This window comes from Marmota flaviventris, chromosome 3 (assembly GCF_047511675.1).
Source record: "Marmota flaviventris isolate mMarFla1 chromosome 3, mMarFla1.hap1, whole genome shotgun sequence".
Taxonomy (NCBI): domain Eukaryota; kingdom Metazoa; phylum Chordata; class Mammalia; order Rodentia; family Sciuridae; genus Marmota; species Marmota flaviventris.
Genome location: NC_092500.1, coordinates 16,729,764 through 16,745,025, shown reverse-complemented (window position 1 = coordinate 16,745,025; position 15,262 = coordinate 16,729,764). Strand labels below are relative to the sequence as shown.

The 15,262-nt window shown below is 33.8% G+C and overlaps 2 protein-coding genes across 6 annotated transcripts in view; one reads left to right on the top strand and one right to left on the bottom strand.

Moving 5' to 3' along the window:
* Washc4 (WASH complex subunit 4) overlaps positions 1-15,262 on the top strand; it is an 85,630-nt gene that overhangs the window by 49,784 nt on the left and 20,584 nt on the right. For 2 of the 4 annotated variants that reach the window (XM_034635763.2, XM_027943044.2), the window contains 4 exons: positions 2,029-2,125; positions 2,881-3,077; positions 3,397-3,496; positions 4,696-6,876. In XM_034635763.2, coding sequence (XP_034491654.1) covers positions 2,029-2,125; positions 2,881-3,077; positions 3,397-3,496; positions 4,696-4,763 — 462 coding nt within the window. In that variant the 3' untranslated portion in view covers positions 4,764-6,876. Of the gene's footprint in view, positions 1-2,028; positions 2,126-2,880; positions 3,078-3,396; positions 3,497-4,695; positions 6,877-7,530; positions 10,882-15,262 lie in introns of those variants that run through there. The other 2 variants (XM_027942971.2, XM_071609574.1) reach the window with 2 other exon arrangements.
* The window catches only part of Appl2 (adaptor protein, phosphotyrosine interacting with PH domain and leucine zipper 2), a 48,525-nt gene continuing 44,055 nt past the window's right edge, over positions 10,793-15,262 (bottom strand). The window contains exons 18-21 of one of the 2 annotated variants that reach the window (XM_027943142.3): positions 14,332-14,368; positions 13,982-14,122; positions 13,151-13,198; positions 10,793-11,905 (exon numbers count right to left, since the gene is read on the bottom strand). In XM_027943142.3, the coding sequence (XP_027798943.2) occupies positions 11,771-11,905; positions 13,151-13,198; positions 13,982-14,122; positions 14,332-14,368 (361 nt within the window). In that variant the 3' untranslated portion in view covers positions 10,793-11,770. The remainder of the gene's footprint in view (positions 11,906-13,150; positions 13,199-13,981; positions 14,123-14,331; positions 14,369-15,262) is intronic. The other variant, XM_071609575.1, reaches the window with a different exon arrangement.

Sequence of the window (15,262 nt, the reverse complement as noted above, 5' to 3'; positions counted from 1 at the left end):
CTGGTTGTAGGTAAAACTAAGTGTGAGCTCAGTGAATGTGACCAACTTTTTTTTTTATTCATTAGCTATGTTGAACTTATTTAATAGTTAAGAGATTATTATTTGTTATATACTGCCAGAGAAATCAGAGTGTTTTAAATTACTTGAGTATATGCCATTACATATCCCATGGAATCTTTGGCCAGAATAATACCATGTAATCATTTTAATTGCTTAGCATAGACTGACTTCAGCTGTTTTAATATAAAGTTTTTTCTAACATCTCTCTTAAAAGCCTGTTATTTGAGGATAACTTCTGTCTATTCAGTAGTAAATACCAATACCTAAATATTTAGTGCTTTCTCCTTATTAAAATATGTAATATGTTCTGTATTTCTGTAGTCACTATCAAAAAGTAGCTTATTAACAAAAATGACATTATAAAGACAGTTTTTCCAGTGGGGGAAATGGAGTCAAAAGTTTAGAGAGGTTAATCTTCCCTGAAGCTTTCTATAAAAGTTTTTCAATTTGTAAATAGATAGCTCTAAAATCTAAACATCACTTTGCAGTTTTAGCTTTTTATTATATCTACCTTTGACCAAGAATAACAACTTTTCATATTTTTGCCTGAATTGTTGACACCCATCTTCATACATTTTACATAACCATTATTACCTATCAGAAATAGCTACTGACTTATTGATAGCTTTTGTTTTTCATAAATTTTGTTTTATATACTTATTGTTAGTTATCATTACAATTTAGTAGCTATGATAGAGCAAAGATGTCCACATTCATCTAATAAGCATCTTTCCATTTTAGGCTAGGTCCAAACTAGTATGTGGCAACACTGTAGTTAACTTAGGGTGAGTTCTCACCGTATTTCTTTAAGATGGAGGACAAATGTTTAGGCCCCAGTAGCAGTAATGAAAACCATTGGTGAGCTTAGGGGGGAGCCTGGAGATTTACAGAATTCAGTTCCAAATGGACTAAGAGCCCTACCAAGAAGTATAGAACACTACCTTTGTGCTCAAGTTTACAGTTTTAAAATGTAAATAAGCTATCTTAAAAAAGATTTAAATAACAGTTGATAAATATTTTGCAAATACGTGATTGTGAAATGAATTTCACAGGCAATAAAAGTGAAACTTGATGTTTTGTTTTCAATGTTTGCTGTTAACTGTATTCATCACTGTATCATAATTATTTTTTAAACAATGTTTTCTGTACCCCTCTTAGCTCTGCTGTCCTTGTATTATCACATGTGGCCACTAAAAGTTTTTTTTTTTAATTTTATGAAATTAAAAGTTCACTTTTTCAGTTATACTAGCCTCAGTGGCCACATATGACTAATGGCTTAGTATGTTGGACAGGAAAAAAAAATCTACTGTGCCAGGAGTGCTGCTTGGTGTAAACTCTAGATGGTAATCAGTTTTTTTTTTTCCTAATCAAAAGTTCTTTTATGCCTGTTACATAGTAGCTTCAGTAAATCTTTGTTGAACAAATTGATTAGATAAGGTATTTTGGAAAAGCTGAATTTTCAAGAGAAGTACCACTTTTGAGGAATTCACCCTTTAGCCAAAGGACTTTTAATCCCTTTTAACCAAAAACATGATAAGTAGTATTTTAGAATGAATCAAGCAGGCATAAGTAAAAGCTTCCTGCATAGGCTTACGAGTATTTTGTTATAAAGCAGGACCATTTCTGACTCCTACATTCTTTTTGTATCATTTTGGGTGAGATGCTAAATCTCCCAGTGCTCAGTGTTTTCATCTCTAAAATGTGTATCATACTTTATAATGAATCATATACACTGTGGTTGGGTTAAGTAGTGATTGAAGGAGGACCCATGTTTTAAGGGCTTGGAAAGAAAGCCATTAAGAGACATTTGAATGGATTTGTGTCCTCAATAAGAGATTGTCTTAGGCAAATGTTTCAGAACGAAAGACAGGAACCTAGAGGTTCATTTTGCAGTTTTTGAAATGTCTGTTCTGAAGATTCTAAAGACTTTCTTAACAGTTGTTTCTTTAATATCTTATCTCTTTTTAGACTCTCAACTTTGTAGAGCATTCCATTAGTTGCAAGGAAAAATTGAATAAAAAAAATAAAATTGGAGCAGCCTTTACTGATGATGGTTTTGCCATGGGTAAGCTTAAATGGAACTATTTTCCCACTGATTTTATATTCACCTTAAAATATGTTTTTATATTGACTTAAAAATAGGTTTTTGTGCTCTTTACAGATTGATTTTTTCATGGGATAGTGCTTACTGTTTGTTTCATTTTAGTGGGGTCATCTGACAATACTTTTTTTTCCTCATCATCTTAACTGTATTTCAATAGTCTGTTAGTATTGCTAATCACTTTTCTAACTTGACTGAACACTTAGGCTTTGTTTTTGTTGGGTTTTCATAGTTTTAAGCATCTTGTATCTAGTTTCCCTGGTTTGCCTGTAACTTCCTCTTCACTTGCTCTTTATCAGTGGAACTTTTTTTTTAAATATTTTTTTTAGTTGTAGATGAACACAATACTATTATTATTATTTTTATGTGGTGCTGAGAATTGAACCCAGTGTGTCACACGTTCTGTGTGAAGCAAGTGCTCTACCACTGAGACCCAGCCCCAGCCCTATCAGTGAAACTTTTTATTCACTACCCTCAATAGCCCAATATTTTTGCAGGCCATATTATTTATTTTCTTCTTAATTGATTTTTCTTTAGTTTTTTACATTCTTACATATTTTCTTAGGAAAATTAAGCCATCTTGGTAGCTTCACTCATTTATGCAGTAAAATGTGATTTGAAAGAGTATTGATTCAAAATGGTTAGCTTATTGCTAAGAGTTATTGGTGAAGGCATAGAATACACCTCTACACTCACTGTAATTTTGCTTATGACTGTAGGTGTGGCTTACATCCTAAAGCTTTTGGATCAGTACCAGGAGTTTGATTCACTTCACTGGTTCCAGTCTGTTAGAGAGAAATACCTGAAGGAGATAAGAGCAGTTGCTAAGCAACAGAACATACAATCAGCTAGTCAAGATGAAAAACTATTGCAAACCATGAACCTCACTCAGAAGCGACTGGATGTCTATCTACAGGTAGAGGAATGTAAAAGTCAAATCTGCTTTGACTTGCTTTTTGATATCTGAAAACCATAATCCATATGGAAAACCCCATTTTAAACAAGTGAGAGGAATATAGGGTATATTTTAGGATTAATGATATTTGAAAGTTGTTTGATTCAGATCTTAATAATGGATGGGCTACTTAGTTAAGTTTATTTATGATTTATGCCAGAGGGTTTTAATATAAGACACATTAAAGTACAAATATTTTCTTTTTAGTTTTGTTTCTTTTATTCTTGATATTTTGTGATAATAAGCATTTTTCCTTTTTATTTCAAATTTGTTTATTTAGGAATTTGAATTGCTCTATTTCTCACTGAGCAGTGCAAGAATTTTCTTCAGAGCAGACAAGACTGCAGCTGAAGAGAACCAAGAAAAGAAAGAAAAGGAAGGTCAGTGAGTGACTTGAATTTGGAAAAAAACAATAAATCTCTTTTTAACTGTAGACATGAATGCACCATTTTTGGGTCAGATTTCTAGCTTCTTTTTTTCTTTTGGAAAATAATATAGACCTAGAAATAAGTCTTTTAAAAAAAAACTAATGCCTATATTTAAGTTGAAAAGAAATTTACTTAATTCATGAATTAGAATTAAACATGCTTAAAATTATTTTAGACTATTATCTGGAAGATATTTAGTATTTATTAAATTAATTCCATTTAGGTTCATTTTCAAGGCAAAAGATTTGGAAGAATTTGAGTTAATATAATCTAAACTGTGCAGAAACTTGAGTGCTTAGGTTCTGCTTAGGCATTTTGTGATGCCGGAACCTTGTTTTCAGTGCCCGTGACTGGAAAAAAACTGCAGATGGATTAGACCATTTGCTTTAAATCCTGAATCATTAAAACAAAACCACCAAACCCTGTAGTCTCAAGGCAGTGGATTCCTTGCTTTGATTTTTTTCTTGAAGAACTCTCTAGGGTTCTGGTTTGATGTATTATCACTTACATGCTCAAGTTACACTTCTTAACTGTATTTTAGCTAAAGATTGCTCAGGGATGTCAGTTGCTGAATAAGTACATTTGTCAAATAATTTTCATTTGTTAAATAGTATATGTACATGACATTTGCACAAAATGCCAGGATTTTGTTCTGATCCCAGACAGTAAAAAGCTGTTTATAAAAAGTAAGTTACAAGTACAAATGGAAAGTTATTCATTCTGGACAATTTTAATATGTGAGTTTGCTGCCACATCTCTGTCAGTATTGGCAGTGCACCATAGTGGTGATTTCTTGGTTCAACTGGAGGAAGTGGTGTTTGGGGGGGGGGGGGGCATAACCTATTTAGATGAGAGATACCAAGATTCCACAGGAAAAAGATGCTGAATTTGAAGTCCCTCCCCAGTTGCGATTCCTCTCTCTCAACTCTGCATTTCCATTAACAACCAGTCAGAACTTGCTTAGTATTTGGTCTATGTAAAACAAAACAAAAACTAGTTATAATTTGTTATATTAAAGAAAAGTTTGATGGATACAACCTTTTAATTTGATATGTAACAATATTGCTCTTTTCAAATTTTATTTACGTTTTAATTCACTTTTTAAAATTGAACATAAATATGACCATTGTTGTTTTCACTCATACTTCTAGAAGAAACTAAAACAAGCAATGGAGACCTGTCTGACTGCACTGTGTCTACTGATCCTGTTGTGAAGTGATATTGATGGTATGAAATCATCAGAATTGTGTTAATATTTTTGCCAGTGAAATGGATGTTGTAAGCTATCATCAAATTGTTTCCTGGGTCACATCTCTGGAAAATATTTTAGTTGTGACAACTCTTAAGGCAGTACTCTGAAGTTCAGCCATTCTGTTTACAAAGGCTGTGCTTTTCAAAGGTTGAGAATAAGATTTTAAAATTTGACTTTTGCCTAGACTTTAGGCTAGAAGATGTTTCTAGGAAAAATTATTTGTTGGCAAATCCAGATTCCTAAAATGTCACCTCAGATCTCTTGCAGTCTACAAGTGTTTGTAATTTATATTTGCATAAGTCTTTATCTCAAGTCATTGGAAATTCAATGCATATACTATATAGCCAGTAAATACATGTCTTAAAAAAAAAAGGAATTGAACCTGAAATTTATGAAACATACATATCAATATTCTTACAAAAAGAGTATGTGAAGACGACTTTGATACTGGAGGTGAGGTACAAATGTGTTATGTACCCTTTGTGTACAGTATAACTGATGATCCTTCGTTGTTAATTTCGTGTGACTCACAAGAGCTGCTGCTGATGTCTTTTGATGAGACATTGTAATTAGTTTACATTGCTTTGGGAACATTTAACCTCCAACAACTGCTTTAAGATTTACTTAATACTCAAAAGTCAGATAAAGCCATAGAATCCTGCTTGTTCACTTCTGGTTGATATCAGAATAAGTTGAATGAATTGTTTCTACATCTAAACTCAGGTTTCTTCTATGTTAGGTTAAATTGAAATCCTGATGGTTTGGGCAGGCTTTTTCTTCATATCAAGTATAATCTAAAATACAAGATTGAATAATTGCACTGTGCAGGCTTTTAAAAAATTACCACTGTGAGAATAAAACTCTAATAAATCACTTCCTGATTTTAAAAATATAGAAAGATTTTGAGTAAATTTTAGTTCCTGGCAAGCTACTGGCTTTATTTTTGTAAAGATGTTAGTTAATAATTACATGGTTTAATTTTGGCCTTTTTAAATATAATAAAATAATACCTTTATGATGAAAAGGAAAATTTAAAACTTTAAATGTAATACAAATATCCTTTGGGAAAATGCTTGATTTTTCTGTTGTATTTGCCTGCTAAACATTTCTATGGATAAATCCTGCAAGGAAGGAATTCTAACATTTTTGGAATGGGTATTCAGTGCTCTGTCTGTGCTCATTGGTTTAGGGTCAGGAAAACTTTCCCAGCCCAAGATAAATACCTTCTCTATTAAAGTCAGAAGAAACAGAATTTGTAGAAACTGTTTTATGTTTATTATGTAAACATGGCTTAAAAATTATGGACAATGGATAGATTAAAGACATTTGATATTTTTAATTCATACTAACTGTAGAAATGGCCCTAAAGCATGCTGCATAATTGATAATTTATATTTTCATTATTATAAATGTTTATATTAATGATATTGCATTTAATTGTATCAAATTAGTCACCATTTCATAGCAACAGTATTGTTTTCTGTTTTTCTTCTCTAACTTTCTAAAATTATATCCTTCAGTGGGGATAGAAATTGTGATTAAAAGAATCACATTTCTTGATTATCCCCATATGTAAATTAATCATTTTATCAATACTAGAGGCCACATGCTGACTCCCTGGATACCTACAATTGAGAAGAAAGTGACAGATTATTATTTCACCTTTAGTTCAAAATAACATCACTGCAGTCTGGAGAAATTATAATTTCACATACTTGAAATAAAATCTCTGAAAAGTATTTAAATGGTATCAAACTGCAGAGCAACAGGGCTTCAGTATATTCCCACCTGAGTTAATATATACACTTGGATGTTTTTTCTTACTAACATATTAATGTTAATATTTTTTCAGACATACTGTAATTTAAAAATTAATGTGAACATTTGTTATAAGTTCACAGAAAACTTAATGATGTTCAAATTCTCAGGAATTAAGGACTAACCATACATTGTCAATTCAAATTAAATTTTGTAAAGGATGGCAAGTTTGTTACCTCACTTGAGTGGGGGTTCCCTCTCCCAATTCTAAGAAAATACAATATGTATAATAAAACATTAATAAATATAGTTTTAAATTTTTCCTTCCCCTGGATTTTTATGTTCAAAATTGAATGTCTTGAACCAGTAGTTCTTAACATTTACCTTTTTGGGTCCCCTGAAATCAAATAAAATATATGGAATCCCTCAAAGAAAAAATGCTTGCAAGCTGTCCAGAGGCAAAAAATTTCAAGTATATAATGGGATTGGATTTTGTCTATCCCAGGAAAAGAACCTTTGATTTCTTTCCTTTATCCATTCTTGATCTTTCCAATAGCTCGATATTTTCAAATAAAAAGAACAACATGAATTTATTAATCCTGGAAAGGGATCCTAAGTATGAAGTGCTTAATATATTAGAAATATCTATAATCCTATTTACAAACATGGGTTGAAGTGAAACAGTAATAAACAAGAGCCTTTTAAATCTACATTGGAGGGCAAGAGATAACAATCCTGTTAAACATTATGCTGGAGAAATGTCTGATTACCACCTTTTTTATTCTGAGGTATTAAATTTGTAAAATTGTGGGAAAGATAATACTACCACGTATATCATGTTACTTTTTGATGCTAGTTTTGCTGAATGTATGAATGGTAGACTTTCATAATTTGGGGGGATGGGTACTGGGGATTGAACTCCGGGGATCTCGAACACTGAGCCATATCCCCAGCCCAATTTTGTATCTTTACTTAGACACAGGGTTTCACAGCGTTGCGTAGTGCCTCGCTTTTGCTGAGGCTGGCTTTGAACTTGTGATCCTCCTGCCTCAGCCTCCTGAGCCACTGGGATTACAGGTATGTGCCACCATGCCTAGCAACTTTAAAAATCTTGGCACTATTCTCTTTTCCAGCTTCAGGTTGCAGAAGTTTCAGATGTCTGTCACCCCGCTACTCCTTGGTATTGATGCACCATTTTATTGAACTATTTTCCTGTCAGTGGAGATTAACATTATTTATTTGGTTTGCCACTAAAGTCAATGCAAACCACAATTTACATATGCTCTTGGTATAAGGATCTTGGATGTGATATTACCCTACTTGCAGGCTACCACGTTTGATTGCCATGATGTCATGGATGCTGACCAAAGGGACAATAATGCAGGCAATATGAGCACCAGCGTATTTTCATCAGTCCCCCTTTCCCTTAAATTCCATAGGGAAATGTTTCGTGGATCCTGACAGATGCTTTAATGCCTAGGGGCTTTGTTACTCCTGAAGACCACCGAGTTTAGGAAATCCATGACTTATATAGCAAATAGTAAAAAAAAAAAGCCTGCTCTGTGTACTGGAGGAAGATACTTCATCCTTCAGGGTTGCTCATTGCAGTTTTCCCATCCAGTATCAGCTCTTCTCTGGCTTAGGGAGAGCTGACAGGTACCTAGAAGTATCTGTCTGTATAAAAATAATTTTTAAATAAAGCTTTTAGGTGTTAGGAACAATTACATAGGTTTTTAAGATTTCAGATAAAAAAGAGGAATCTAGAGTAAGTAGAAATCTATAGAAATTAGATTGTACAAGGAACTCTTGAGATGGTGATGGCAAAGTTATAGTTTATATAAAAGTAAATTTTTACATATAGTACAGTATATAAAAAGTTTGGCCAGTAAGTAGTTTCCCTATTTTGATAGCTTACCTCTTCATTACCACTTAAAACTAAGTGATCTCTCGAGTTCCCATTAGTGGAGATAAATTTCGCAGGAATATAGATGAAATTTATCTTTCCATTGATTCATGTCTGATGTCATAATTCTGGGATCATCTTTAAGAACTAAAACATTGTATAATGTAAGATATATGTAAACTGAAGCATTCTGTAGTAGTGCCCTCATTAAGGAGGGGGGAAACTTTTATACCTAGAAGTATCTGTTGATATAAAATCAATTTTAAAGTATTTAAACAATTTTTGTAGAAATAAAGATACTTTGATATAGTTTCTGAATATCAGAATAATCTTCACAGCTTAGTACTAAGAAATATTTGGTAATTGCTTATCTCTGAGGTCATATACATAACCCATAGTGGTTAGAAGCATACACTCCAAGGACAAACTGATGTGAATCTTGATTTGCTGCCTGTGAGGTTATATAGGCACAAGATGGGATAAGGAGTTCATGGGATTTTGAGGATTAATTTATATAAAACACTTTATATTTTACATTTTAGCTTTTATATGGCTTATTGATTTGTACTCTTAGGTAGAAATGCATTTGGTATATAAGTGTTAGCTGCTATTATCACTCTTTTAGGTGGAGTTTGAAAAGCAGTCTGTATTTGACTGTGGCGAGTCTAGGTTCTTAGCTCAGTGACTAGGCTAGTTGTAAATGTGAAGAAGGCCTTGCTCTTCTCTAAAAGCAGTCATAAGAGGGCAGACTTATGGGTATGTGATGGAGAAATCCACATGGAAATCGAAACTGGTGAGGATAGCTGGTTTTCTAAAAAGGTTCCATTTCCTATACTCCCACCATTCATTTGGCACTCATTAATTTTTCACAGGGCTTCTATATGCATTAATACACAATTCAGTAAGTTGAGAAAAAGGGCAGATCACCTGGTTTCTAAATTAAAATTTTTATTTAAAAATATGTATGTCCTATTTAAAGAATACTACTCGGGAAGTGACGGTGTTGGTTGAACATTTGTTCCCACTTCCTCAGAGGCTCCCTCCCAGCATTCCCCCAACTACTGTTCAGGGTTTGGTGGAAATAGGTCTATTGCTTTTGTTTAGTTTTATCACCTTTCTGTATTTTCCTAAATAATGTAGTGTTTTGCATGTTTATCCTTACCATAAATAGCATCTTACACTGTATGTTTTTATGACTCTAGTATGATTTTTGAAATGCATGTTGGTGCATAGCTATATCTTATTTTTACTTCTCTAATATTGTTAGTGATTGTAGATGTTTAACCTACTGTACCACTGATGACATTGGGATACTATTGAACATTCTGGCTGTAATCACTGTTGTACATGTCCTAGAGCATGTGTTGAAACTGGTAAGTGGTGGGACAGGCACACTTTCAAATTTACTATAGACTGTCACACTGTTCTCTCATTTCAGCAGTGGGTTAGACTCCCCATTGCTCCTTTCCCTTCCAACAGCTAAATATTTGCAGTCTGTGGTTTTAATTTGCACTTTCTATTATGAGAGAATGAGCACAATTCTGTTTGAGTCCTTTGTAGTTTTTAATCTATGAAATGCTTTCATGACTTTGTACGTTTTTAAAATACTTGGGAGTATTTTATATATTCTGAATATTTGGTCTTGTATCTTTGCTTAGTTAATATTTTCATTTTTTTTTTTTTGATGATGATGGGTATCAATTAAATCCAGAGCCTCACACAAGCTAGGCAAGTGCTGTCACTGAATTTCTTCCCCAGCCCTTGTATTTTGTGATGAAGTTTTTTTAAGGTGCTGAATTTCAGACTTTTTATCTTTTCCTTATTTTCTGCATGGTCTGTATCTTATTTAAGCCACAGTATTAACAATGCTTTAGTTTCCAACCTAGTAACTAACTGTTCAAGACTTGAGATTCTCTACTTCATACCTCCCTCCACTGAAAAAGTCTATTGGGGGTGGGGGAGGACTGTGGCTTTTGCAGCTGAGGATTTACTGATCTACTACAGTTAGAATGAATCTAGAACTCACTTAATGGTCTCATATTGGCTTAGATCAGCTATCCATGTCTATGATGGTGTGTACATTACAGGATGATTCTTCTAATAGACCCTATGAAGTTAAATTAGTTTTGGGTTGCAAAGGTTGTTTTATTAATTCCCCATTTAAAAAAATACTCATGTTGAATAGTTACTTTTTGATGAGCTGTCCCCTCTGCAGTGATTTCATTAAACCTTAGTGGTGTGTGGTTTTTTGTTTTTGTTAAATTGTTATATCCAGAGAACTGACTCTAGTTTCCTTCCAGGAAATATTCTACAAAATAACAGCAAGCAAAAGAAAGAAACAGAATGGTAATATTTATTGCTGGTTAATTACAAAAATGATAGTCTGTTGAACTTGGTTACAATTAAACACACTGTACCAATTCATGATCTTATATTTATTTCATAGCTAAGAGGGATCTGGGAGTCTAGGAACCAGAAAATATTGGGGTAGAAATAGGAACTTCAGACCAAGCCCCACGACCAGCTGTGCTTCAAGTGAGTTTTAAAAATTAATTGACCCCTTCCTTGAGGAGGGTCTGGCTCAGAAGAAACAGGAACTGATAGAGCTGCATCCTGAATAGCCATTAAAAGGTCATATCTAAGAGGACCTTAAACTTCTGAATGCTGGTTCAGTGAGGTTGTGTTATAAAACTTTCTTTGTAGTATTCATCTACTAGTCCTTCTATTGCATGATGTCTAACATAGTTGCCAATACTAGACCTGCATCTCTACTGGTGCTTGGGCTTCAAAGCAGTGCTTGTCACCTCACTGCACACAGTAATGCTGCTAGGTCCAATTATGAGATAAGCTGAATTATAAATATACAACCTTCAGGATGACAGGCACTTGATAAGCTTTAAGTAAAATATAAAAATAGATTATATTAATTGGAAATACTTAGTATTTATCAACTTGTAAAGCTACTTTTTTTCCACCTTTAAAATAGACACTAGAAACTCAAGAGATGACATTCAAATAAAGTGAACAATGCATTTTTCATAGCTCTCATTGTGGGCACTGCAATGCAATCTAAGGAAAAAAGACTTACCACAAGGCACCTAAAATAACATTTGTAGATGGGTAGGAAGGCTCTCACCCTTTTCTTAACTGTTTCCCTCCCAAGTCTCAGTATCAAGGCATCAAGGGGCACATTCCACAAACGATTGTCAGCATTCTGAAGCCAGGTCAGTGTGCCTATACATCAGAGAAGTTGAAAACCCTTAAGGAGGTAGCTTTCCTTCCTGTGCGCACTTCCCCCACAGGCCCCAGTGAGTCACGCTTCAGATTCTGCGCTTCTATTTTCACTTGGATTTCCATCATTGTCATCTGATTGATCATTTAACAGTACATATTTTCCATCATTGGTTAGTGGTATAGACAGCATTAATTGAGCCAGTGCTTCTGGATCCTGAAGTTAGGAGAGTTTAAAAGAAGGAAAAAAGAAAATGCTTAAGATGCACTTAAACCCCTTCAGTTTGGCTTTCAATGTGTTCTGTTACCTAACCTCATTCCTCCTGACTCTTGTCAATGTGGGCTTTCAGCTGGGTCTCCTCACTTTGCTGAAAAAAAACTCAAAGGCATTACTTATTCTAGAGTCCAGGCTAATTTTCCTCTTGGTCATAATATCACTTATGTACCCATAATTAGCTTCCCAAAGAGAGTCCATACAGGAACTTCCCTCATAAAATCTCTTGTCTTCTTTGTCTTTAAACCCCATTATTTTCTGTCTTTAGTCTACATCAGGAGTTGACAAACCATGGCCATTTATTTAGCTCACTATTTATTTAGTTACTAAGTTTTATGAGAGCACAGCTGTGCATTTACATACTGCTTATGGCTGCTTTTGTTACAATAGCAGAGAAAAGAGGCTGTGAAGATAATAAGCCTAAAAGATAAAGACCTTTTATAGAAAAAGTGTGCCAACTTCTCACCTATACCATTAAATACTAACTTTGTAGTGTGTGACATTATTTCAAGTTTATAGGTCTTCCACCCTCCTCAAGCACTGACTACACTAAAAAGGTATCTTCATTTTACTCTTTAAAGTAAAATATTTTAAGTTTAAAAATCCAGTTCCTCATTGGCCACATTCAGTATGCATATTAAATAATGCAGATCTAGAACATTTCTATTATGTAATATAATTCTTCTAGACACTGCTGGACTTAAAGATACCCCTGGATGAAGGACCATATTTTCCTTTCACTACTATAATTCCAGGATTTTTTATATAAAATAGGTTCTCAAAAATTTGTTGGATGAGACTGTAAGCTGCTTAATGTGAGAGACAGTGTTCATTTCTAATAAGTTCCCAGGTGATAACTATCAATACTGCTAGGCCTATGATCGTCCTCTAAGGAGCTAGGCCGTAGAGCATGGTGGGTACCCACCTCATGGGAAACCTAACCAACTAATATGCAAGCAAGAAAATTAATAAAGCAGGAGCTGCAGCAATGATACTTATTAATTAAAAAGTATAGATATGCTACCAGTGAACATGGAAACAGATGATCAAAGATGTCTGGTGGTTAGAATGCTTAAAGAAAATCCCAAATTTGGTTTCACTGACTAATGAGTATCACTTTTCTCTCTTGAGAAAAATGTACAAATGTCTATAGAATAGTTGTTAAACCAGCACTAAAATCCACCTTACCTTTTGAACCTCAATAATTTCTTTTCCCAAATTAATAGCATAACATATCTGCAAAAGACAAGAAAAGTAGTGTTTGGTAAAGGTAGAAAAGGATAAAAATTTTAGGAAAAAATGTGATATGGAAATATAGTGAGGGCACTGTTTATGTCCACATGGAAAGACAGGATTGGCTGTTGGAGATTTGTCCCAGCATACAAATGTCCTAACCTCCTATTGCTGATTTATACCATACAAAAAACATTACAGGAAAGTTAAGTTATTCCAGCATTTAAAATTCCTGATAGGATTTTTTTTTTCTCTGAAGTAAGTATATTTAGCTATTACATGTTCAGATACATAATAGTAAACAGATACTTAATAAAAAGGAAGATTAACTTTGATAATTCTAGTATTTTTCATACTAAACAAAAGAACAGCTTAGATGTGTTTTCCTGATATCTTCATTGATTTGCTCTCTCAGACTATTCTCTACTGTAACTTTCTGCTTTATTATTTCTTTTAAGGAACAAATTTTGGGGGAACTGCTTTTAACATTTCATGATATCCTTACAATAATAAACTATCTTGCTAATATAGTTCTTCCCCATTCACCCTATTTTAGCTGACATATAATTTGTTCCATGGGAAAACTTTAATCAAGTCAGTTTTCTTAATTTAGTAGGGCCTTCCTAGGAACTATCACTGTCTGAACTCCTGGATGGAGGCACAGGAATGACCAACTAGATACAGGGGGCTAGTGCAGAAAGAAAAATCATTAAAAATGGACTTGTCTGGATTGAGATTTTACAGAATCTTAATATTAAAAAACAAACAAACAAAAAAAAACAAGACCTTTTCGCCTTCTGAGTTGCTTTCAAAAATGTACGTGCTGAGAGACTCTTCTCCTGTGGACTCTGGAATTCGGATGACAAAGCCAACCAGTCTTTTGTTTTCTTGATGAGCAGCAAACTGTGTGACACTGGTAAGTTCAAACTGGAGGGATGGGAAACGGTTAGATGTGTAATCACAACAACTGGGATTTTAAAAATAAGGTTATTCTCTATGGAAAAGTCATGAAAAAGAGTGTATTAGTAGTGACAGTCATTTAATTTAACAAATTATTAAGTGCCTAGGTGTGTTTAAAGTAGAAGGTGAGGTAAAAGGCATTGAATCACTAACATTAACATGGATGAGGTACTTACGTTGGCCCTTGACACCTGAGTCTGAGGATCTATCAACCTGCAATTTTAAGAGATTTATAATATCACAAATGTTGAAAAAACTTATAAGAACTGGTGAGAGAGGGGTTATAAAGTAGGTAAAAGTTCAGAATGAAGTCATCAAATAACCTCAGAGATGAAAAATAAGGTCTGGCTGAGGGCAGGGCAAAACAGTTTCATGAGACCATGTGCTATGGTTTCTGCCTTTTTTGAACCTCTGTAGGTAATACTCAGGCTGTCTATAGTGGAAGATTATAAGCAAGTAGAAGAACTGATTTTCAATGTTTTGGTGCTTACCCCCCCAAAAAGCAGCAGCATAATTTTTGAGAGTTCTAGTATATAATAGAATGGATCATATTCTGTACAAGCTTCCTTCCCAACATTCATTGGCTACTTTAGTTCCCCTGAAGTGCTGGATCAATTTATTCTAAATTTAACTTAAAAAGGGGGGGGGGGGGTAGGTGTGAAAAGAGAATGAAGGGGTTTTGACAAAACTATACTTTTCAGGATGGATGTAAGAGGGGTTATGTTTAATTTCAAGAAGGCATTTCAGACTGTATTCTTTCAACATTTTAAGCTTCATTTAATAATAAGGTTGATGTATCTTGGACCTGCATTAGAGAATATTGTGTTAGTTTGATTAACATGGTGTATAAATTATTATGGAATTGGTATAGTTTTTTTTAGGTGAAAGCAAAAAATCTGTTTTTAAAACAATGGTTATAATTTCCATATATTTGAAATGTCTAGAGTAGGCAAGATATGTGTAGAGTAGTCAAGATATGTCCTGGATCTATAAAAGATTCAGGACATATCTTGAGAAAAGCTTTAAAAAAAACAAGATTTTTTATTCATAATAATCTAATCCTCAGGGTAAGGTTCATCAGAAATATTTGAAAATGTTTAAAATAAA